Raw genomic sequence first — 24,331 nt, 5'->3', positions numbered from 1 at the left:
CCTTTGACAAGGAAAACTACCCATATTACCTGAGAGTCCCATTAAGAAACAAAGCTGTGAATTAAATCCTACAATGCTTCACTAACATTTAACCTTCCTTCCTTATGGGGAAAAATAAGAGGCTGTAGAAAGAGAAAAAAGAAAACAGCTAATAATTACAGAGGACCAGCAGCTATTTTCCAGATAATATGATAGTTACCGTGCAAACATAGCCACATTTAAGTTAATTTAAAATGTGACAATATATGTTTTGAGAAGATTTTTTAGAACTACAGTAAGGGGAATTCCCTGGTGGTCCAGTGGTTAGGACTCTGCGCTTTCACTGCCTTGGGCCCACGTTCAAACCCTGGTGGGGAAACTAAGATCACACAAGCCAGCAGAACTACAATAAGAATGAATACGACCTTCTTCCTTTCTAGCCTTGTTCAGTTCAATTTGAAAAAATTCTTTAGACTAGTCTGTACTTACTATATATTTAGACTATTTGTTTATACTTACTACAGGCAGAAGTAGTATAGGATAATATTTATAGAACTTATATATATTTTTTTTAATTTACTTATATATTTGGTTGTACCAGGTCTTAGTTGCAGGAGGTGGGCTCCTTAGTTGTGGCATGCAAACTCTTAGGTATGGCATGCATGTGGGATCTAGTTCTCTGAGCAGGAATCGAACCTGGGCCCCCTGCATTGGGAGCATGGAGTCTTAACCACTGCTCCACCAGGGAAGTCCCTGTATATTTTCATTTGAATGATCTTGTAAAATGAAAATTTTTTTCCAGAACCTATGTTGTGGAACAGATCTTTCCAACAAGGTTTCTCATATTCTTATAATTAGTTTTTATATGTAATAAAACAATAGAGAAATATTTTGCCACCAGGTGACTCTCCTATTCCATCTGTTTCTTCGGGATCATCTTCACCTCTTTCAGCCACTTCTGCCCCACCAACATTGGGCCAACCGAAAGGAGGCAGTGCCAGTCAGGATCGAAAGATACCTCCCCCCATTGGAACAGAGAGACTAGCCCGGATTCGGCAAGGAGGGTCTGTTGCACAAGCCCCTGTGGGGACCAGTTTTGTTGCTCCTGTTGGACACAGTGGAATCTGGTCATTTGGCGTCAATGCCGTGTCAGGTACAGTTACAGCGTCCTCTGTCTGGAGGGATATCTCGAGTAAGTTGTGGGATTTTGCCATTTAAACTTAGTTCCTGCACTTAACCAGTAAGGTTGTTTAAACCTTTGAGGAGTTCAGTCCAGTCTCAAAGTCTGGAATGTTAGTTTGGAGTATACATAATAATAGATGTAATATGTATGATAGTAATATATATAAAATAATAAATACAGACTTGATTAGAAGTAAAAGATTCAAAGCATACTTCCTTTCCTTCTTAAGCTTTTCATTATAGAATAGGACAATCATTTGATTTCTTTCAGAGAGCACTTAATCTTTTGCAGGACAGGTAGAGTGTTTGGGGTATTCAGAGTACTCCACCCAGTTTTCCAGGAACTTGTATTTTGGTTTGCAAAGATTTTCATGAATGTGTCCTGAGCTTCTCAAAGGAATGCTTTTGATTAAATTTAGTATGAAAAAATCCAGTGGTAATGTTTTATTTTATTCCAAATAAATATCTAACCTTGATCTCATTTCTTCTTTCTAGAAGGCTTATCAGGTTGGTCACAGTCTGTGATAGGGAACCATCCAATGCATCAACAATTATCAGACCCAAGCACATTCTCTCAGCATCAACCAATGGAGAGAGATGATTCTGGAATGGTAGCCCCCTCTAACATTTTTCATCAGCCTATGGTAAGCAGTTTTGTGGATTTTTCTAAAGTGAGCTGACAAACATCATTGTAACTTGTTTAACACATTGCCAGCTAATGTAGTCACATGTTAAGGAGGAATTTGTACTGAAATAATTCTCCCTTTTGGTATAACTAGTTTGTTTCTATGACTTTGCCAGATCTTTTATCCAGTTTCAAAAGTGGATTATGTTGTTTACATTAGTTTGTCCTCAAACTATCCTGAAGAAGCCCCCGTCTTCCCTCCAAAACCTGAGAGATTTGGGTTTTGCTGCTTTGCATTTGGCTGCCACAGCTTAGAGAGAAGCCTCTTCCTCTCTGAAAAGCTGGCTGTGAGCTCCCCATTGCCCTCTTGTCTCCTCTGAGAGCTTCCAGGCTGCCATAAAGCCAGATTGTGGCTGCAAGCAATCATGTAGAATTCCCCTTTTCTTGGCAGAAGCTTATTAGTAAATCCTAAATATGGAAAGTTGAGGGTATTATATGTGTCCATCAAGTATTGGGAATTTCCTGATGATTTGATATTGGATTTAGTTGTTTTGTTTTGTTTTTCTGTTCTCATTGAAAAATGTTGCTGACACAAATAACCACTTTTGGTTTCCCAAGACTGTACAGTGTTGCTATACTTACAGGATACTCTGGAGTTCTTTGAATGAAGGGAAATAAGAATCTATGCTGGTATTGTGGAATCATCATTTACAATCACTTCATGATTACACCTTTCTGCTGTTTTAGGGTCTACCAATTTCCATGTATGGCGGCACCATAATACCCTCCCATCCTCAGCTTGCTGATGTTCCAGGAGGCCCTCTGTTTAATGGACTTCACAACCCAGATCCTGCTTGGAACCCTATGATAAAAGTTATTCAAAATTCAACTGAATGCACTGATGCCCAGCAGGTAAAATGGACTTAATGCTCTTTTATTTTTCAGATTTATGATGTCATTCTTTTAATTCTTTGGGTAGTGCAAGTTCTGAATATCAAAAATCATGACATCTGACTACCTTGAACTGAATTAAGTTTTTCAATATCAAGATGATGCTACTTAACATTTTATCTCATGTATGTGTATTCTTCCTAGGCAGAAACAGTGAATTACCATTGCATTTATATATTCATTTTGTAAATGTCTAAAGATTCCTAATTAGAAATTCCAATTTTTCCTCCCCCTTTTCAGATTTGGCCTGGCACGTGGGCACCTCATATTGGAAACATGCATCTCAAATATGTCAACTAAGTTAGAAGGTCTTACTCTTTAGCCTTGTTTGAGAAACTTTTGACCTTGGAAGAACCCTGGGGATTTTTTTTAATGTGCCTAAGAAATATTCTCTGAGGCTTTAGCAATGGAAATTTGATTGCCCATTGTATATGAACAAAGTGATTTCCTATCCATCTGATTATGTTCTCTGGTTAGTTTAGCCATTTTGAAATTAGTGCTTTGGGCTAAACATACTGAATGCGATTTGTATGCAGAAGAGAATTAGATGATTACATGTTTCAACCTTTTAGGGTGGTAAATACATGTACAATTGTTTACATACTTAAAATGAAAAGGTTGAGTAAATTTCTTGTCATATAGTGGCTCTACTTAATGTGGCCTGTATTAATGTGAAATATTTACCAGAATATTCAATAAAAAGATGAACAGTGTTTAGAAGTGGGGTGTGATCCTTTCAGTGGTCATGCAGGTACTACCCAATCCACAATCATACTGAACCAGGTTGTTAATACCATATTTGTGATAGGCTTCTCACATTTTACACTTTAGAGTCCATTCTTAGCCTGCCTTGAAAAAGCACTTTTAAGATTAGTTGTATACTTATTCTGTGTTAAACATTCCTTGTTCTTTTGTTCTCTTCTGTATCATTTTAAAAGTGAGAATGTTTCAAGCCCCTGCAATGTGTCTTATCTGACTTTAGCAGATAGGCCATTAAAAGGTTTAGCTCTTTGTGGATCATGAGTATGTCAATAAGAACAACAGGATTTCAGTCAGATGACACTGAAAAAACTTAGGGACACCCAAATCATCCTTCAGATTCCTTTTGTGCTTCCTGACTTTTTAATCTAAAGATTATATTGGTTATAGGTGTTTAAGTTTTATTTGGGTTGGGACATAGGAGGGGGTGGGGGTGACTCCTTTAATTTTGTTGTATTGTTGAATCAGCTGAATAATGTCTATAAATATGTGACTAATTCTGGGCTTAGTTCCATGAAGAGCCAATATGGTCAACAGGCTAAACTCATGAACACTGGAATGGAGTGCTTTGGCCAAACTATAGGCTATGCCAAGAATCTGATGCAGTAGAGAAGAAAAAACTAGCCCAATGAAAAGAACAGTCATCAACTTGACTGTTCATGTTTTAATATGGTTGAATTACCTGGTCTTAGATAAAAGCGAGCTAAAAAAGAAAACAAGAAAATGTTTGAGGTGATAGAGGAGCCAAAACACACATTAAGGCAAAGAAGGATGCACAGAAAGATAATAACTAGGGGCAGAACCATACCAGAAGCACTTTTCTATTCTCCTACCAACAGAAGTTCTTAATCTTCTCTCCCTTGCTCCTAGAGCTGCCACTAGATGAGACACACCATGTTTGTTCTGTGTTAGACATACCTGGTTGGTTTGTCTTCCATATCATTTTACATATGAGAGTGCTTCTGTAAGCTCATTTCTTATTTTCTGTTTTGAATGGATTTGGAATTATCACTGGTATTGAAGCTGCTGCCTTTGTAATGCTTAATAACCACATCAAGTAGTCTCAAGAGACCCCCTTGAGGGGACCAAAGGACCCCTGGGATCACCTACATATCTTGCTGTTTCCACTTACCACTAATAACCAAAAAAATCACCTAATATTAGTGAAATGAATGAAACTACTCTTGATGAAACATATACTAGAGAGAGATAATATTAAGTAAATTATTCAGTGGGACAAAAAGTGAGTTTTGTTCTATCTTAACTATTTAAAGTACACTTGAATTATTGGAAGAGCTCTTCCAATATCTTCTACACCTTGAGGACAACAGAATGAGAAATTTTATCTCAGATCAGGAACTAGAACCCATAAGAAGAGGACGCAATTATGAGAAACCCCTAGAAGGATTAGGAAAAAACGAGCTGTGCAGTTTGTAGCAGTTATTTAGGATACTCTACTTCCTGCCCTCTTACCACCACTGCCTTCTTTTCTTTCTATTTGAATCCCAGTAACCTACTCCCCACTCCATTTTGCCTGCTAATCTTTTCCTCTGTCTTGCCTCTTCCTGGCATTACTTTACTGCTATTTTACCAACCTGAACCTTGGATTAAACCTAGCTCAGGTAAGAACTTAATTACTTTCAGAATGTACAAGGGATTTGTGGGGAGGCAGAACGGGTAGAGTGGAACAAGAGTCAGAAACCTAAATTCTGTTTTCATTTCTGCCACTTTAAGCTATATGACCATAGGCAAATCATTTCTCATCTCTGGGCTTCACATTCATCATCTGTAAATGAAACAATGTAAATGAACTCAAAAGGGTCTCCTAGTTCTAACAGATTCTCTTGTCTTGTGAATGAGAATGTATGGTATGGGACTACTAGAAGCCAGTACATTGCTGAGATTTGAGGGCCCCTACCATTTGTTCTTACATGGAATCAAAAATCTGCTGTTGTGAGAGCCATTATTGATTTTGGGAATTTAGTGGAGGCAGAAGAAAACCTTGCATACCCATAGTGAGCCCTCAAGTCATTAAGAAACATCCTGCTGAAAAAAAAAAAAGGAAAAGAAAAGAAACATCCTGCTGAGGCATAGATCAAGCCCTATGAGAATAACAGCTCATTCAAGGAACAAAACTGTATCATCAAGGTTTCTGGACCCACTTATTTCAAGTAGTGTTCAATGTAATGAAATACCACCACCAATAAAATTCTTGATGTTTTTAAGACCCTTTAAACCTATTGTGGCTACAGTGTGCTGACTTGCCCTTTTATAGGCCAGTCTGCTTCCTTCAGTCCCTGCTCTCAAAGGGGAAATCTCATCACCTCAACTAACGAGACCGAAGAAGAGAGTTGGACAGCCAATGGTGGCCTCTCCTAACCAGAGGTAAGAAATCTCAGGACTTGGAACTGTAGTTTCCATCTTACAGATTCTGGCCAAGTCCTCTTTCCAATGTCAGAGTTAGTACAGGAGGGTACCATCCTTAGTTTGAGGTAGCTTTTAGAAGGGGAAAGGCTGGTCATATTAGAGTTTCAAGCCAAATAGAGGAGTACAAGTAGTATACATGGTTCTGTCCAACTGTTTAAGACCTTTGTACCACATTGTAAACCCAGGAAGAGGCAAACAAACTGTAGGAAAACAGCTTCTGAACATCTTGTTCTCTAACTAGCCCTAGAGCTCTTCTACTAAGAATTGTGGATGGTTGTGACGTCTTCCCAGTGGACCCTGTCCTGGGGTGAGGGACTCTGATAATGCTGCATTTTCTATTCCTCAAAGATTTGTCACCATGTGTCAGTGTTATTTGACAGGTTACTTTACCTTCACTCTCTCCTGTAGGAAATGGGTGAGAGAAACTTGAGTGTGTTAAGACCACCTCCAAAAAAGGGCAGGAGCTTGGGCTTGAAGACCTAATCTGGAAAACAAGATTGTGAATCTAATGCTCAGATTGCAAACCTATTTTGTGACTACTTTTCACCTCTTCCTGTTTTATCTTAATGGTACTGATGTGAGTTCAAAGTAATTTGCCTGGTGGCAGAGACCTGGTATTCCCCTACAGGTTTAATCAGATCTCTGGGGTTGGGACGTGAGCATAAGTTTTTTTTTTCTTTTTTGGAAGCTTCTATACTCTAATGGGCAATCAGTGTTGAAAAACCTCTGATTTAAACTCTTCGTCCTTCATCCTGGTTGAATGGATGATGAATCTGGTTTTCTCTCTAAAACCAACTGCCTATTCTCTAGTTCCCCAGCCCTTATAGCACACAGTGTCTCAAAAAAAAGTAAGCTTCTAGTAGTACTCTTACAGTAGTAAGACTGCTATAAGTCTGTAACTGCTGCTGTTGTTTTATAATAAAGATTAATAGAAGGATCACTTCCACACTGATCCTTCTTGAAAACCTTTGACACTTCTAGTTCTACCCTCACTGGTCTTTCTCAGTCTCCTTCGGTGAAATCCTCTTCCTCCACTACCCCTTAAATAAATGTTGATATGCTCAGGTCTCTTCTTTTGGTGTATCTTCTCCCCAGGTAATCTCATCCCACATTCTTGGATTTTACTCCACGCAAATCTGAATCACTTGCCCAGAGTTCTCCCTCTGTAGCTTCAGACCTGTATATCTGGCTTCTTACTGTGCTTCTCCATCTGAACATTCCACACACACTATATATTCCCCAATATAAGATATGCTCCTCCCCTTGTTTTCCCTATTATATTAGGTGGTACTAATAGCTACCAAGACTCTCAAGTCAGAAGATTGGGAATTATCCTGGCTTATCTCCTCTCCCACCCCACCCTTAAATCAGTCACTTACCCTTCCTCCTCTGTGTATCTGTATCCCCTCCACTTCTCTCCATCCTCGCAGCAACTGCCTTTTTGCCTACCCTATTTCACTAGGCTGGAGTCTGCACCTCCAGTCTCACTGTCCTCCACCCCATCTCCCACTCCCCTCACTAGACTACTTACCTTGCTTAAAAGTTGAGTTGTCATAGATGGTTCCTCCACAATCTGATCCCAAGCCTTACCCTCCAGCACTTCATTGCTAAGACACTTTATTTAGGCATACACCACTTTGTAAGAGGCTCAAAAACCTTTTTGGAACAATAAAGTATACATATCCTTGCTACCTGAAATGTGATTCTGAGGACATGCAGACCTAAGGGTCTGCATCACCTGGGATTTTATTAAAAACCCAGAATTTCAAGTCCCACCTACTGTATCCGAATCCTCATTTTAACAAAATCTGCAGGTGCTTTATGTGCACATTAAAGTTTGAGAAGCAATGACTTGTAGTCTTTTTTTAAATGAGTCAAGAAATCAGAGCTGAGGGGAAATCTGATGAAGCCAGTGCTGAAGTAATACTGATAAATGCATGAAGTCAGGTGGTCTACAATTAATTGGTGGTGGGGTGGCATTGCTGAGGGTATAGTGATTCTTAGGAAGCCAAACAGCAGACAACTGGGTCAAGTCGAGATTTTTTGTGTATACAGGACTAGACTTAGTACTTACTCTCCCACCACCTCTCTCCTGCCTCCTTTCATATCACTGTGCCTACATCAAAAAATCTTCTCTTTAAAGGCCAAACTCTCTGATCTTACTTTCCAGAAGGCTAAAGACCAAGCCCTCCTTACCAGCCCCCAGTCCTTCCTTAGTTTCCTGAGGTTAGCTGTGACAGAGAGATCAAAGAACTGGACTCTCCTATCTTCCAACCTTTATTCATCCTTTAATCAGTCCAGGTATCACTTCTTCCAGAAAGCCCACTCTCCCTCCCTGACCTACCCTGATGGCTGTGCACCAGGCCTTCAAGGCACTTTTCACCCTGTACTGAAATTGATTAATGGGAGGCATTATACAGCTGTGCCTAGGGGCACATGCTCGAATCAGACACACTGAGGTATGAATCCCAGCTCCCCCTCCTACAAAATCCGTGACTTTGAACCATGACTTAACCTTTCTGGACTTTGGTATCCTCACCTGTAAAATGTGGCTAATAACAGTGCTTTACTGTCCAAAACTGTTGAGAGGAATGGATGAATTAATATATGGCAATAACGTGTGCCATACCTCACCTGTCCCCAGCGCCCGCTATAAACAGTAAATAGCTGAGTAGCTGCCTCGCTCATAGGCATAGGAAGGCTGGCCAATTTGGGGCCAGGAGGAACTGGAGGCCGGTGCGGCTCCTGGAACTCCTTCCAACTTTCGCTGAGTTTGGTGCTTCCTCCCGCGAGGGTAGGGCGGGATCATCGGGTTGATTGACGGCCGGCCCGCCCCCGGCTTGACGTTGTCCTGGTGGTGTTGCTGCGGCCGCACGTGGTCAACTGAGTCCGACTCAGACTCGGCTGCGCCCCGCGTCCTCAACACTAGCACCAGCCGCTTGCCTTCCTGCTCGTCCCGCCCGCGCTATGTCCACACCCACCAGCTGCCCGATTCCTGGGGGCAGGGACTGGCTGCCTGACTGCTACAGCACCACGCTGGGGGGCACACTATACACCACTACCCCCGGAGGTCAGCGGCCAGGCCAACGTGTGCGTGTCGCGGGACGTGGGTGGGGAGGTGCGAGCCTGGACTTGCCTGCAGGCCCCTCTGCAGGTTGTAGCTTTGACAGGAGTGAGTGCTTGGAGCCGAAGCCCAGTTCCCTAAATTCTCAAAGTGATGCAACACGGCCTTGTGCCTAGTTTCCGAGTGACTGGGTAGAAATCATCACTATGGCCTGGGTTCCGGGCTCCTTGCTCACCCGGCCCTCCTGACTTTGCCGCCTGGGAGCAGGAGCCGAGGCCCCAACTGTGTGTGGCTTCAGCAGGAAGCAACCGGGTCTTGCAAAGCTGCAAATGCAGGACTCTGGCAGTTGGGGGCAGGAGCTTCGGGTCTCTGCGCTGGCTGGCTTGACTACTGGCTGACTGGTGTAGCAGCCTGAGATCATGCCTGCTCAGGGGTTCCTGCCACGGAGGCGAAGGGGAGGGGTGAGAACAGGGTAGGGCCTTTGGAGGACATGATCGGGGCCAAGTTCCTCCAGGCTGAGCTGAGCCTGACAGGACTTGGGAGGGGTCAGGATAAGAACATTGTGTCCCTGTATTTCACAGGAGGAACACCGCTCCTCCCCGCAGGATATCAGAGCCCAGGTGGCAGCACCAGCCTTCTTATCTGCTCTTGGCTTCCTCATCCAACTGAGGCTGGAGGGCTAGGCCCTCCCTTGTGAACCAAAGCAATGAAGTTCCAGAGCCAGCAGAGCAGGACAGGAGCCTCCTGAAGTACTTGAGCTCCAAGTTTGGTGCTCCTCCTACAGCCAAGACCTGAAGCTCTCCTAAACTAAAAGCCCCTGCCTAAACCAGCTGGGATGCCCCACTTGCTCTATGGTGCTTAGACACATCTTGGGTAGGCCCAGGAGACTTTTAAGTGCTGTGAAAGCTAGTCAGCTGAGATCCTGGCTGGGCTGCAGAGCAGTAGCCCTTTAAAAAATGGGAAGATGTGACCCCTTGGTCCCTAAAAGGCCTGTGTCTGGGGTCCCACACAGCTCTGTACCCAAGCTCCTGCCTCTTACCTAGCCCCTACCCCTTGACAGGCACCAGGATCATCTACGACCGAAAGTTCCTGCTGGAGTGCAAGAACTCACCCATTGCCCAGACGCCCCCCCGCTGCCTCCCTCAGATTCCAGGGGTCACAACTCCTCCAACAGCCCCACCCTCCAGGCTCGAGGAGCGGAAGAAGCAGAAGGAGACAGAGGAAGAGATACCTGGTAAGGAAAGCAGACCCTAAAATTAAAAAATGGCTTTGAGCCCAAATGCCCCAGTTAAGTAGAGTGGGGGTTCGATTCTGAGAGGGGCTCCTTCACTGACGCTGAACCTGCAGACCCCAGCCCAGCAACCAGTCCTCCTGCCTTTTCTCTCTCCAGATGATGCACAGTTTGAAATGGACATCTAATCCAGTGAAGGTGACCCTGTGTGTGGAGTAAGAGGAATCCCTCACGCTGCTGCTGCTACCTCCTTTTTCTGGGGTATCCAAAGGCCAGCTGGCCTCATCTAATCCAGAAGGGGGTGACATGGTGGTTCTGGGCCTCCCTTAGCTCTGAGGCAGCTAGACCGGGGATAGGAATGGGCAACTTGCCAAGCCCTTAGTTCTACTACTCTTTGGTCTGTAGGCACTCCTCCCAACCCCTGGCCCTTGGCTCAGGCTGAGGCTGGGGCTGGGGGATGGAGAATGTCACTGTCTGACTGCTTAGTAAACATTCAAAGAAATGCCTTGGCTCCAGTGTTCTCCTCAATGCTGATCTTCCCATCTCAGCCATAAAGCTAAGGGTCCCAGCAAACCTGGTTAGGATCAGAGGTCCCAGGTTCCTTCCCAGCTCCCACTGGGCCCACTTCCAGCAGCACTTAGAGCCTGAGGCAGGCTTTGGGGGCAGGCCATAGGAGCTGTCAAACCATAAACAGCAATAGCCTGACCCCTGCCAAGGGCTGTTCCAGCCTTTCCAGGAAGCAGCTTCCTGGAATCAGGCCTCTCTACCAGTCCCTCCTTAGCTTTTCCAAAGCAGGAGAAAAGAGGCACTGCCCCAGCCTATAGCCTTCTTTTGTCTCTCCCCATACCTTTTCTGCCTCCCACCTGTAAGTACCAACCATATTCCAACACTGGAAACCTGTACTCTCCCTTTTCACAGCATGATATGAGCCTCCTGGCCCCTTCCACCTGGTTCTGTTGTCCTCAAAGCATTAGAAGACCTTAGGACCCAAACAGAGGCAGAAGCTTATTTGGTGAGTCAGATAAAGAGTCATAATCCTACTCTCCCCATCCCCTGAAAAAAAAAAATCATGATCCCATATGTCAGCAATCTGGTCTTTTTCACCTTCAATTTATACAGCTAGGTTCTAATCTCTGTAGCACTTGCATACCTCAAGGGTGATGCAGTGCAAATAGGTCAGTCTCCTTTTTTTGAGGGAAAAAAATCTTCCCATGCTATTTGAGCCTCTGTTCCCATACTGAAACGAATCATCCAAACACAGGGTTACTCAGCCCAGCAAGGGATGTTTGTTTCTGTCTAATTTGGGTGAAAGTGGCAGGCAGTAATCTGCTCACGCCTAGCAAGGCCATTCATGATGAACAGAGGAAGAACAGAGGTGTGCACGGTGCACAGCGAGCAAGGCAGTTAAGAACACCAGAGGGAACCAGTCTGGCATAGGAAGGGTTCATCTCTCCTACCCAGGTCCCACCACATTGAGATGTTTTATTGAAATGCATATGGTATGGGTAACAAGTGGCCTCCCTGTGGTCCAGGAGGGACCTCTTCCCCCAGAGATGGGTCAGGCCAAACACCCCAACGGGGCAGACAGTCTCCCAAGTGGTAAAAGGGAGCCAAGTTAGGGAAGGCCTCCCATGCCAAGGCATAAGAGATGGTGTGAGGTGAGGCTGGGGAACCCATAGGATTAAGGATCATGTTGGATGCCTGGCATGGTCTGGTTCTGCTCAGCTGTGGCTACAGATTTCTCTTCATTGGCCGCCTCCTCTGAAGACAGACTCCTCTTTTCCGCAATTAATCTTTTAACTCCCACCATCCACTGACTGACCTCAGTCACATGGTCAACCATGAGTGAGCGGTGGATGTCATCTGCTGCATCCCACTGGTGGCTTGAAAGCTCTGAGGAGAGAGAGGGGCTGAGCAAGAAACCTGGAGCAAAAAACATAGCTGCAACTCCTCCCCTCCCAACCAGTCAAAATCTCAGCACCTAGTCCAACTTGGACAACCATGGCAGGATGAGGGACTTGGGCTATACCAAGGGACCCAGCCACACCTTGCACCAGCAGAGCCATCCTCTTCTTTACAGGCATTGACAGCTTCCCTCCAGCCCACTGTTCCTGCAGCAGAGCCAGGCGTCGGCTGATGTCATCACATACCTGCTTCTGAGAGACAGAAGCCCCCTCCAAGTCAGTGCTGCCAGCCCAACAGGGGCAGGGAAAGGAGCACCACATAGGAAGCACCTGCTTTGTCTGGCCCAGGAACTTTACACTCTAATCTTAGAGTTATGGTTCTTTACGCAAAGATTAGAGGCCCCACTAAGAATCTGATGAAATCTATGGATCTCCTCTCAAGAAAAATGCATTATGGCTAGAATTTTTAAATTTCTGGAGTTTCTCATATGCTCAGAAATTAATTCTATAGTGCTGCTTTACAAATAAGGAAACTAAGGACCAAAGAGGTGAAGATCACTCTGCTACTTTTTTTTTTATAAACTTATTTATTTATTTTTGGCTGCATTGGGTCTTCGTTGCTGTGCATGGGCTTCTCATTGTGGTGGCTTCTCTTGTTGCAGAGCACGGGCTCTAGAGCGCAGGCTCAGTAGTTGTGGTGCACAGGCTTAGTTGCTCTGCAGCATGTGGGATCTTCCCGGACCAGGGCTTGAACCCATGTCCCCTGCATTGGCAGGTGGATTCGTAACCACTGTGTCATCAGGGAAGCCCCTCTGCTACTTTCCTTTAAGACTCCTCAGATCCCTTGCCTCCAGAGAACTTAGGAAACATTATCAATAAAAAAAGGGGTTGTTGTTGGGGTTTTTTCCCCCTCCCTAAGCATAATATCAGCAGGGTCTATTCTCAATGGCCTAGAGGTATGTAGATCAGGCTGTTATTGTCACTAATGGGAGCTGAATTCAATTCTTGTTCCTATAAGCCTCTTCTGAGGCTTGTGAACCCTCCTAAATCCTGTGTTCATTTTTCTAGGAAGTCCTTAGCAAATTCTGAAGGGGTTCATAACTCAGAAAGGATTAAGAGCCATTGCTTATAGGGTCAGAGGGTCTACCTTTGAGAGTCATACCTGCATCTGGCTGTTGATGGGAGCTTTCACTTACCTTTGTGTGGCCGCGGCAATCCTCCAATGCCCGTTCCAAAGGTTTCAGTACATCTTCCAGCAGAATCTCAGACTCAACGACTGGGAAATTTGTGGGCTCCATGCTGGAGGGAGGACAACTCCCCACAAATGGGGGTCTGGAAGCCTTACTTGACAGAGGTGGAGGCCCCATTGGGGGGGCTCCAGGAGATGTCTCTGAGGTGGGGACTGAAAAGGTAAAGCAAGATCAAGCAAACATGGCTTAAATAGGTACAAAGAAATAAAATGGATGATGTGATAAAGAGGAATAGTAGAGGGACCTACCTAGCCTGAGTGTTCAAGGAAGGCCTTATAAGATGATATCTAAGTTTATCCCAGCTCACACACTATGTGACATATGGCAAATTACCTTTAACCTCTGAGCTTGGGTTCCTCTTCTGTAAAATGGGGATATTATAGGAATAGTACTTATTTCACAGGGTTGCAATGATGATTAAGTAAGAATATAGGTACAGCTGCTACATTAGTGTGTAGCAAAAAGTGCTCACAAAGTTAAGAACCTGGATGAGATAGATGCAGCCATAAAGAGTTGAAGGAACTATGTACTAGGGCAGAGGTAAGGGAAGGGCCCAAGAGGTGGAAAAAGTCCTGACTTGTTCAAGGAACAGAAACAAGGCCTATGTGGCTGGAAATGATTAACACTGAAGAAAGTAGTATGAGCTTTCACTGGAGAGGTAAGCAGGGGTCCAGACCCTGCAGGGCTTTGGAGGAGTTTAATCTTGAGCCATTACTCCATTAGTGGTAACAGGAAGCCACTGCAGGTTTATAAAAGCAGGGACTGATATCACTAAACTTGTTTTTTATGACATTCACTCTGTATGGTCTGTGAAAAGTTGATGAGAATAGGTAGAGGAGGGCAGGTTAACAATAGTCCAGGAAAGAGAATGCTGGCATGGACTAGAGTGAAAGAGTAGATGAGGGGAAATGGAGTGGTCTGAGATATATTTAGGAGGAGGCAGAACAGATCTTGATGGAACAGGATGGGGTGAAGGAGAGAGAAGCCAAGGATGACTCTTGGTTTCTGACTTTAATGATGGGATGGTGGAATCACTATGGAAAATGAGAAAACTGGAGGAGAAAATTCAAAAATTACTTTTAGGTATCAATATCCGCATGGATGATAATTCATCTAATTTGGTGTGTCAATTTGACCTTCTCACCTCCAATAACCATTTTTTCTACCCTACCTCAGCCTCCCATCCCCCTCTGCCTTGTTCTCAGCAACAATGACCACCGCTCATACCCTTCCAGCTCAGCTACTCAGATTTTTGAGGTGCATTAAACTCACTCCCTTTAAATTCATAGCTACGGATTTTAAAAGGCATCCAACATTGCCTGGAAATCATATACTTTGCCTCATTTTTCCACTCTTCAGAACAACTATTTTCACATCTTATCTCCTCTAAACTTTTCTACCTTCTTTTATTTTCCTTTCCCTGCTGTCTCTGTACTTCTGACCCTACCTCATATTTCACTGAGAAAATAAAGGTCATTGAACAGGAACACTCTCATCTTCTCACCACCAGTTCTACTAACCCACTTGCATCTGTGGCTGCTTTCCTTTCTCCTCTAATAGATGAAAGGTTCCTGTTCCTATCAGAGGCCATCTCTCCAGCTGTACTCTGCATCCCCTCCTCTCTTGCCTTCTCTAGGCTTCCCTCCTGCAGTTATCCCTTTTCTCCTGTGCCATCAGTTCTCCCTCTCTACTAAAACATCCCATCAGCATACAGAACCATCCCTTACCTCACGCTGCATCCTCAGGCACTGGCCTATTTCTCATCTCTGCTTTACAGGAGAATTTCTTCAGTGAGCTGACTACAGTTTCTCTCTACTTTTCACATTCTCTCCTCAGCCCATTCCTGCTGGGTTTCTGCTCTCATCACTCCTGACTGCTTTTGTTAGGGTCAGTAGTGATTGCTATGTTTGTCAAATCAAGTAGTCCCTTTTCTTCATTTTATTTAACCTCTCAGCAGCATTCATCAGGGTTGAATCAAGATTTTAATCTCTCCCAGAGTAAATTTTACTTTCTTCTTACTTCTTTTACTCTTTCTCAGTCTCATTTGCTAATTCCTTCCCTGTTCAACCTTGAAATGCTAGAGCACCTTAGGGCTCTGTCTTGGATCCTCTTTAGGCCTCTATCCACACACACTCTTTATTCAAGCCCATGACATCAAATACCATCCATGTGACAGTGGCACATTTCTGTAATTCTGGCCTAGACCTCTCCCCAGAGTAGCAGCCCAAATTTAACATGGCCAAGACAGAAAGCTTGCTTTTTTCCTCACCCACCAAAACCCAGTTATCCCATATCAATGAACAACACCATCCAGTTCCTCAAGTGAAAAAATGTGTGTTACATTGCTTCTTCCTTCACCTCACCTACTATACCTACTCATTCCTGACTTTCTCCATAACATATGCTATATCCATCCAATTCCTACCACCTCTAGTACTCCCACCCTTGTCCAAATCATCATTACATCTTACCTACGTTAGCAAAACAGCCTCTGAATTTGTCTTTCCACTTCTTCCCTAAAATCTATTTTCCACACAGTAGACACAGTAATCTTTTTAAAGATATAAGTCAGTGTTTCTCAACCTGGGGAGATTTTGCCCCAGGACAAGTGTCTGGAGACACTTTTGGCTATCACAACTGGGTGGGTGCTACTGACATCTAGTGAGTAGAGGCCAGGGATGCTGCAGACATCTTACAATGTATGGGACAGTCTCTCACAAAAAAGAATTATCTGGCCCAAAATGCCATTAGTGCTAAGGTTAAGAAACTCTGATTTATATTATAACTCTGCAATGTTACGGGTGTGGATAAGAGAGGAGTGAAAAGAGCTGAATCTGAGCTCCCTTTTCAGGGCCACAGATCCACCTATTGGCACGGGAAATGCTCAGGGGGAAAGGATGCCCTCCTCTACTTTAAATTTTTCAATGGCTTCCGCTTTATGTAGATTAAAATACAAACTCCTTATCCTGGTTTACAAAAACCCACTATGATCTGGCCCCCTGCCTACTTCTCAGATCTTAATCTCTATCCCTAGCCCACTGTGCTCTAGTCATCAGATATTCCTTCAGTCTCTGAATTTGCCAAACTTATCTCAGGGCTCCTGCAGTAGCTGTTTCCAATACCCTGAATACTCTTGCACCTGATCTTTGTGTGGCTAGCTTTTAATCATTCAGATTTCAGCTTAAGTGTCAGCCCCTCGGATACCTTAGTTACCCAGTCACTCTCACATCACCCTGTTTTATTTCTCTGCAAAGCCCTTACCACCATTTCATCTATCTCCAAAGCGATAGTGTGGACTCCAAGAAAACAAAACTTTTTGTCTTGTTCACTGCTGTTTAGTTTGCCTTCAAACACAGTAGATGCTCAGTAGATGATACTGATTAAGTGAATAACACGTTAAGTCTGAGATGCTTATCATACAGTCAAGTGACGAGGAAGAACAGACAAATGGGTATACCACGATGGGGTTCTGAGAAAAGATCCAGGTTGGAAATAGGATTTGAAAATAATTTGGGAATTAAAAACTATATTAAAAACCGTAGGTCTGGATGAGATCACCTAGGGCAAAAGCCCAGAGAGATTCTTTTGAGACCAACGTACCAATTATTTACCTGGGCAACAGGTAAGAGGCTCGGAAAAGGGCCAGAACTGGGCCCCTTTCTGGGGCTCCAACCTCTCTCCTCAGGAAGTCCTCAGAGAGCAAAAAAGGCCCATGGTACAAGCTTATTCCTGGCACCGCCCATTCTCGGCGGGTCACGGCGCACAGGGCCCCCACGCACCTCTGGGGGATCCATCCTGGGGAGCGGCGACCCTCTTGGTGAGCGGCGTGCGCTTGGGTCCGCCAGCCTGGGTCTGCAGCCCGTATGAGAATTGCGGCGGATCGTTCCAGCCGCGCTCCTTGTTGCCTGCGCAGGTGAGAGGACGTGTGAAGCGAGCCTGGGGGCGACAGAGGGTCCGCACCCGGCGCGGTAACCGCCCCCAGCCTGGACCGGCGGTAGACCCAGCGCCCCAGCCCACCCGCCGCGCTCACCCGGTTTCACGTACAGCCCCGCCATCTCCACTTCCGCACGGCCAGCGGGGCATCACGTCACTTCCGGGGCGGCCGTACCCGAGCCTGCTGGGGCACGCCCCCGGCAGGGCCGGTTGCCTGGAGCCCTCCAGGTTGGACAGTTCAGAAACGCTGGGAATCGCCGTCGAGGCCCTGCTCCAACTCCCTAAGGAGCTCTAAATCTATTCCAGCTAATAACGCACGGGGTCCTAACTACATGGTACCAAGTGGGGCTGTTTTCCAGGAGGTGGCGCTCTAGGAGCCCAAGTGGGTTCCCTCTCTCCAAATCTCACAGTTGCTCTCAGGAGCAAGTTTAAACCACCAGAAGCTCATGCCCCACACATGCCCCCACTGTGATCTAGCCAGGTGGACTTCCAGAACCTCTGTCCACTTCCCTGAACGTTTACACTCTCTCGGTTGGAATGTATTTATTAGGAAGCCTAGCACACTTAAAGTACCTCAGACCAGGTACTTCAGGTGTCTCACTTGAGCTCCCACAACCTTCTGAGATTTCCTAGTTGTACTATATATTATCTTCAGTGCTGTTTATTTGACTCTTGTTTGACAGTCTCAGAAGGTGGAACTCCTATTTTATTATACCTCCAGTGCCGACCCTAGTGCCTAGTGCCTATATATTCATAAAAATATATTTCTTAAATGAAGTCATTTTTCCAACACTCCCATGCCCTTATGTGACTACCTGCAGCCACCGACACCAAGCACAGATGCAGACACTCATCTCATACAGGTTATTAACTCCCAACCCAGTCCCAGGCCCAATATACTCACATCCGGTGAGGTCACTGAGGGATTTTTATTTGTACCGATTTTGCTATAAAGTGTTGCTGAGGTAGAGCCAACTGTCCAGGGCTGGACAGGGGCAAGGAACACAGGGACCCAGGGAGAGGAGAGCCCGGGGCCTAGGCTGTGGTACTAAATAAATAAATTGGGCAATAAATAGAGGGTGGGCAAGGGTCAGTGGGGAAAGCAGAGAAGGCTCCAAGGGGCGAGAGGCTGCAGGTCCCTGGGGAATGAAGGGGTACAGAGTCGGGCATGGACCCAGAACCTCCTTCCCCAGTCCTCCCCGATTAATTTAGGGCATGTGGAGCAGAGAGGGTTTCAGCCGGAAGGCATCAAGAAAAGAGAAGATGCCCCGCTTTCGAGGGGCTGCCCCTGCACCCCCAACCCCTCCTTTGAGCAGGGGGAGGGGCAGGGGACCTCCAGGGGAGTCCACAGAGCTGGTCCGCTTGAGTCGTAGGCGGGCACGGGCCTGGGCACCCCAGGCCTTGCCTCGAGCCGCAGAGGCCACAAGACACTTCTGGTACTGAACCTAGGGAGAAGGGGAATGTGAGGATCCACTTCCTTTCTGCCCCGGACCCCCTGAAAGCTCCTGCAGGACAGGGACACGGCGGCCAAGGCTTCAGTAGGAAATGAAGCTGGTAGTCTGCCACATTTGGAGCCCCTACAGCATTCACAGGTAGCTCAATAACAAAAGCCTAAAACTTCACATTCACTGAGCATTTAAGGAGAGCTTGACACTGTGTTAAATTCTTTATATATATAATCTAATCGATCTAGTTATTTATCGGGTGTTAAAATCACCATTTTGCAAATGAGGAAGTGAGATTCAGAGAGAATACATGACTTGCCCAAGGTCACATAATCAGAAATTGATAGAATTGGAATTCAAAACTAGTTCTGATTGCACGGCCTGTGCTCTTATCCATACCTACCACTATGCTAACTCTCCTCCATCTCTCATTGCAGTGGACTGGACCCTGGCAAAGTGGACTCCCTAGTCAAAGGGATGTTCTACAACCCAGTCCCAATGCAACTGCTCTGCTCCTCTCTCATTTGAACTCAACAGGGTTCTAAATAGTCTTCTCACTTCTCTTGTGTCTTCCAAATCTTCTACCCATACTATAGCTTTAGTGATCTTCAAAATTCACAAACTTGACTTCACTGTCCTGCTCAAAACCTTTCAATGGCTCAAAGTGCCTCAAGATAAAACAAATTCATCACCCTACCCTGTAAGTCCATGACCTGGATTCTGCCATTCTTTCTACCCCTATCTCTCACTCCATCTCCCCCTGCACTCCAGATACACTAGATTCTTACACATACTCTAATCCACTGACATCCCTCTCACCTTCACAGCTGGGGTTCCCTGTACTTGGCACATGTCCTGTCCCATTCCCCTTCACCTGGATAACTTCCCTCCTTGGACCTTCAACTCTCTGTTTTCTATCACCTCTTTCAGGTAGCCTTCTTGAACCTCCAAAGGGGCCATATCCTCCATCATCCTGTGGTGTACAACTTCTTTCTGGCCTGTCTCTGCTCTAACCTAAGTGTTCTGTGAGGGCAAAGGCTATGCCCTCTAAACCACTGAATTCCCAGGGTCCAGTATGGTTGAGTTCCGGCAAGCACTCGTATTTGAGTGAATAAGTGAACTGAACTGAGTGCAAGTGTCCCATACTCAAATGCCCACAGATAACCAGAAAACAATTTAAATGAGAGAAAACAGGAAAGACAATGCTCACCCTTCAAGGCACAGCCCTTACACAATTCCAGCTAAATGCTGAAATGTATACGTGTGGACCCAAGTGCCAGAACTTCTGATATTTTACAAAAAACACAAATGGCAATTATTATGTGAAATGTCCTGGCCTTTAAATATTGGCAACTAATTAAAGCCTATTAAAAACAGCATGAGGGTCAAATAAAATACTGCTGAACCACAGTCAGCCCTGGCATGGCTGGTTTGTGATCTCTGGAGAGGCTGCCGATCCTGAACCCCAGTCACCCGTACAGAGAAGCTGCAGGGCAATCCCACCCACCCATTCCCACCCCTAACTCACCATGCAAGCAGCCTGCACAGCTTCGGAGAGTCCCCCTGCATGGGGCTGGCACCAGAAGGCCGCACACTGGAAGCTCTGACGGCCCAGGTCGGCAATGAGGCCAAAGGTGTGTGGGTCACGACCAACACCAATAAAGGTCACGAGGCGCACAGGGCACTGCCACAGTGGCTCCTCCTCTGCACCAGCCTCTGCCTGCCCAAATCAGGCCTAGTCACTAGGGGGCCAGGTACTAGCTGGACCCACTGAGCACTTCCAGTAGCAAGCAATAACCCCTTGGCATCCCCACCCACCCCTCCACACCCCCAACTTCACCTTCTTCTGGCTGGTACCTGAATGGGATGTGCAGTCATGAGAGAGTCAGATATGCTGAGCATGGCAGGGACCCAGGCGTCCCGGTCCCCATGGGTGGTGAGGGTACCAATGGCCGCGTTCATCACGTCCATGCCTGGGGGGGGGGGACAAGCCCACCATGGTGTCTCCCAGGCGTAAAGAAGGATCTGCAGGGAGTGTCTAGGCCCCTCTCACTGACTGAGGATTCAGAGAGATGGGAACAGAATAGCTGCAGCCAGGTTTAGACTCCTGAGTTGAGAAGGGTGGTACATCCCAGGCTATAGAGGGCCATGGGAGCACTCTTAGAAATGTGATAGCTCCTTCCTTTCCCACCTTCCTCTTCTCTTATGGAGCCCACCCCCTCCAGCCCACTCAGTCCTCACCCATGGCTTTGGTGACTGGCAGGGTCCCCATGTACAGTGCCTCGTACTTCTGAGCAGCCTGGCTCACCGCATCCAGTAGCTCCACTGAAATATATACACCAAGTTGGCCTGGGTACTCTCTCAGAGACCCCTTTCTCCACGCTTCTAAGGGAACTGGAACTAGCAGGAAAAAGGCCATGGATGTTCCTCCAATTTAGAGTTTGGGATCCCTGGGACAAGGATACCTCAGAAGTTCTCTATCTCCAGAGAAGTACTAAATAACCAGAACCCCCTTCCCATCTTTCACCAAAGTAGCCTGTTGGTGCAGTGCAGCCCTTCCCTCCCCATACCTTGTCGAGGCAGGTCTTCAGGGGAGATGGGGTCTAGTGAGCAGCAAGGGGAATCACCACTGACCCCTACTCGCTCTGACAAGATCTGAAACACAATGCAGCCAGCATGAGGTGTAGGGAGGGGGAAGTGAGGTAAGGGAGCCAATACCACCCTAACCCAACCACCTTAGCAGCTTCAGACCCAGCTCCATACCCACATTCCCTGCCCCACTCTGGCCCTTACCTGGGCACAGAGCCCGTGTAGGGCACTGGCAATGGCCTTGGCAGGAACGTCACAGCGAAACACATGGCACTTGAGCATACAGCTGTCTTTGTCACCCGCCACAAAAGCGAAGTCCCTGGCAGGGTCAGAGATGGGGCTAGGGCAGGGCCAGGGATGGAGCTGGGGTAGAGGCTAGGTAGGGACAGGGGCCTGTAGTGCCTGCAGGAGGCTAGAAAGTCAGGGTTATGGCAGGGATGGAACAAGGAGATCAGGGCTGGGGCTCTAGGCACCTGGCTGTCACTCACCTGTCACTGTTCCAGAAGCATGTGGGAGCACAGGAGAGAATCAGCCCAGCCTCTCAGGCTCTCCCCCATCCGTCCCTGCTGAGCTGGGCCCACCCTCCCCAACCAGGGCTGGACCAGGCAGGGGAGGCAGAGCTTGGGTACATGTCAGAGGACCTGTGTCCAGGGGTTCAAGTACAGGGGGTCAGCATCAGCGGGGATCACAGCCTGCCGGGGGGAGGGAGGAGCAACTCTCACTTCGAGGGATGTAGGGGTCCTCACCGGCCCTTGGAGCTGCCCACACCCCATACACGAATGTGCACCAGAGGCTGGCGGTGGATCAGACTGTGGTCCAGGGGATTCACCAGGCTCATCACATCCTTCTTCAGGATCATCAGCATGTTCTGGCCCTGCCAAGGAGAGGTCAGCCCGGAGCTCAGATGAAGGTGGTTGCCATGAGGAACAGGCAATTCAGGGACAACCACCACTGCTGGATGCTGGGCTGAACCCCTTAAAGGGCCAGCCAGCTTACCTCGCCCCAGGTACCATCCGGGGGCTGGCTCTGGCTACGAGTCTGGGCCAGCTGCTGGATGCAGTTATTGACTGCAATACTGCTCTTCCCTGGTACCAGGTCCTCTTCAGGTACTTCTACCCAGCCCAGAGAGCGGACTGCGAAGCACTGATGGGTTGAGGAAAAGGACACGAGGACCCTGAGTAAGTAGAGGTGAAGTAGGGTGGGAGGTGCCACAGGCTCCACATATATAAACCCTCTGAGACCTCCCTTCAGCCTTGATTACCTCTGCTCAGCCCAGTCTCACCCCTGACCTTTCCCTTGGGACCCTCCCCAATGCCCTGGACTGGCCCTCAGGCCCAAATCACTACCTTAGCCCCTGGCTCCATTCTCTGGATGTAGGATTCTTCACCATACCAGGACAGAGAATTACTGGAATAGAGCAGAGCTCGTAAGAGGACCACAATTCCTACAGAAGGGACAATGGTGAGGACCAGACTACTCGATGGGCACAAGATGTGGGATAAGACCCAGAATATAGTGTCCCAAATATAAAGTCAGAGTGAGACAAGGCCCAGGACATATTACATAAATGTAACATAAAGCATGGCTTAGAATTTGAGGGAAAATTCAACACACAGGACACAGAATAAAACAAACATGGAACAGGGTCCAAGATCTGGACCAGCGCCCCAAATCAGGACAAGAAGACCCTAGAACACAGGATAGGAACCTCCGTGGACAGAACCTAGGGTAGTGACCAAGGCCTAGAACATGAGAGGTCAGGACCCAGAATACATAAAACAACATGTAACAAAAAACAGCTTGGAACAAGGAACAAAACTCAAAACACTGGGAGAGTCAACAATATGGGACAGAGCCAAGAACACATAACAAAACCCTAAACATGGGACACAGTCCAGAACCTGTGCTGGAAAGCGGACTGTGGGTCCAGCTGCATCTTTGAGTGCCATGGAACCCCAAGCCTTTCATTTTTGCCTGGCCTATCCCTGTTACCTCCGGTCCAGTGAGTTCTCCAGGCTGGAGAAGGATCTCCCCTTGGGGGGCCGAAGTCCCCAAATTCCCTCCGTCTTCTGTAGAGAGGGGGCTAGGTCAGTGTGGCAGTAGGCTTAGATCCACACATGAGCTCAGGCCCCCTCTTCACACGCCACCTACCGTGCCTGGGTCCTCTGCATCTCCTGACTCCCAGGTTGGGCGCTGCCACTGGGTGCTACCGCTGGGTACATGCCAATAATAAGTACCTGCAGCATCGCGGATCTTCCTCCAGCCAGGGGGCAAACCTGGCTCCCCCTCCAGACTCTGGTCCCCCCACAAGTCATCTACAGGAACGTGAGATTGGAGAAGGAAGGCATATATGTGCGCTCAGAATAACACTTTGTCATAACCCTTCCTCCAACCCAAAAGGCACAACTTAGCGCTGAAGGTTCAGCCTGAGGTTCCAGGCTTCCAACCTTGGATACTGCAGTGCAAAGATCGGGGTTCATTTGTTCCCTGGTCTTCACTCCGAGACGTACGCCCCTCCCTGTCTTTGAGGCTGAGGTAGCCTTTCGCGCTCCCTCGTCCCCCCTCAGCTCCCGATCCTCCCATCGGGACCCTCTGTGCACACCATCGCAGTTGACCAGAATGATGGCCAGCATGTAATCCTTGCCCAGCATAGCCCTGGTCGCGTCCCCAGCTCGCCTCCGGAGCTGCTGCGCCTACAAGTCCAGCCTCTGCGCTGGAATCGGCCTGGCCAGCTGGCGCCGCACAAATACGGGGCGGGGCAGGGGCCGGGTCCTGGGGCGGGAAAGGACCCGCCTGAGCAGCGCCTCCTGTCGAAAGGTGGCGCGTGAAAACAGCCGTCCTGATCCCCCAGTTGCCGCGCGTTGGCGTGCGAAGGTCTGGAGGAGGAGCAAGGTCCGCGGCGCGCACGCTGACATCATAGCTCAATTGTGAGCTCATTAAGCGGCGGAAGATCCGCCAGGCGAACTTGCGCGGAGCGCACACGCGCACGAGT

At 47.1% G+C, this 24,331-nt stretch overlaps 3 protein-coding genes across 13 annotated transcripts in view; 1 reads left to right on the top strand and 2 right to left on the bottom strand.

Annotated features, from left to right (window-relative positions):
- ANKHD1 (ankyrin repeat and KH domain containing 1) overlaps positions 1-11,533 on the top strand; it is a 121,897-nt gene extending 110,364 nt beyond the window's left edge. For 5 of the 10 annotated variants that reach the window (XM_060008732.1, XM_060008725.1, XM_060008731.1 and 2 more), the window contains 6 exons: positions 881-1,132; positions 1,657-1,805; positions 2,534-2,698; positions 5,772-5,881; positions 10,048-10,221; positions 10,378-11,533. In XM_060008732.1, coding sequence (XP_059864715.1) covers positions 881-1,132; positions 1,657-1,805; positions 2,534-2,698; positions 5,772-5,881; positions 10,048-10,221; position 10,378 — 851 coding nt within the window. In that variant the 3' untranslated portion in view covers positions 10,379-11,533. Of the gene's footprint in view, positions 1-880; positions 1,133-1,656; positions 1,806-2,533; positions 2,699-2,977; positions 5,573-5,771; positions 5,882-10,047; positions 10,222-10,377 lie in introns of those variants that run through there. The other 5 variants (XM_060008726.1, XM_060008724.1, XM_060008728.1 and 2 more) reach the window with 3 other exon arrangements.
- A 142-nt stretch (positions 11,534-11,675) lies between these two features.
- On the bottom strand, positions 11,676-17,559 carry SRA1 (steroid receptor RNA activator 1). The gene is made up of 5 exons (XM_060008739.1): positions 17,403-17,559; positions 17,152-17,277; positions 13,319-13,524; positions 12,266-12,374; positions 11,676-12,111 (listed from the first exon to the last, which is right to left on the bottom strand). Exons 1-5 carry the CDS (start codon positions 17,425-17,427, stop codon positions 11,900-11,902), a joined length of 678 nt encoding a protein of 225 aa, XP_059864722.1. The 5' UTR covers positions 17,428-17,559; the 3' UTR covers positions 11,676-11,899.
- A 656-nt stretch (positions 17,560-18,215) lies between these two features.
- Positions 18,216-24,262, bottom strand: APBB3 (amyloid beta precursor protein binding family B member 3). Of its 2 annotated transcripts, XM_060008708.1 has the most exons (13): positions 23,942-24,262; positions 23,491-23,654; positions 23,332-23,408; positions 22,686-22,746; positions 22,336-22,482; positions 22,086-22,213; positions 21,828-21,833; positions 21,544-21,679; positions 21,321-21,405; positions 20,992-21,075; positions 20,608-20,723; positions 20,279-20,470; positions 18,216-18,750 (listed from the first exon to the last, which is right to left on the bottom strand). In XM_060008708.1, the coding sequence occupies exons 1-13, from the start codon at positions 23,988-23,990 to the stop codon at positions 18,514-18,516; spliced, it is 1,482 nt and encodes a 493-aa protein (XP_059864691.1). In that variant the 5' UTR covers positions 23,991-24,262; the 3' UTR covers positions 18,216-18,513. The 2 variants fall into 2 exon arrangements, with proteins under 2 accessions (XP_059864691.1, XP_059864690.1); XM_060008707.1 differs by lacking the exon at positions 21,828-21,833 and having other exon boundaries at positions 21,544-21,658.
- Between the last annotated feature and the right edge of the window lie 69 nt (positions 24,263-24,331).

This window comes from Delphinus delphis, chromosome 3 (assembly GCF_949987515.2).
Source record: "Delphinus delphis chromosome 3, mDelDel1.2, whole genome shotgun sequence".
NCBI lineage: Eukaryota > Metazoa > Chordata > Mammalia > Artiodactyla > Delphinidae > Delphinus > Delphinus delphis.
The sequence above is the reverse complement of the archived record's forward strand: the minus strand, read 5'-3'. Positions and strand labels throughout refer to the sequence as shown.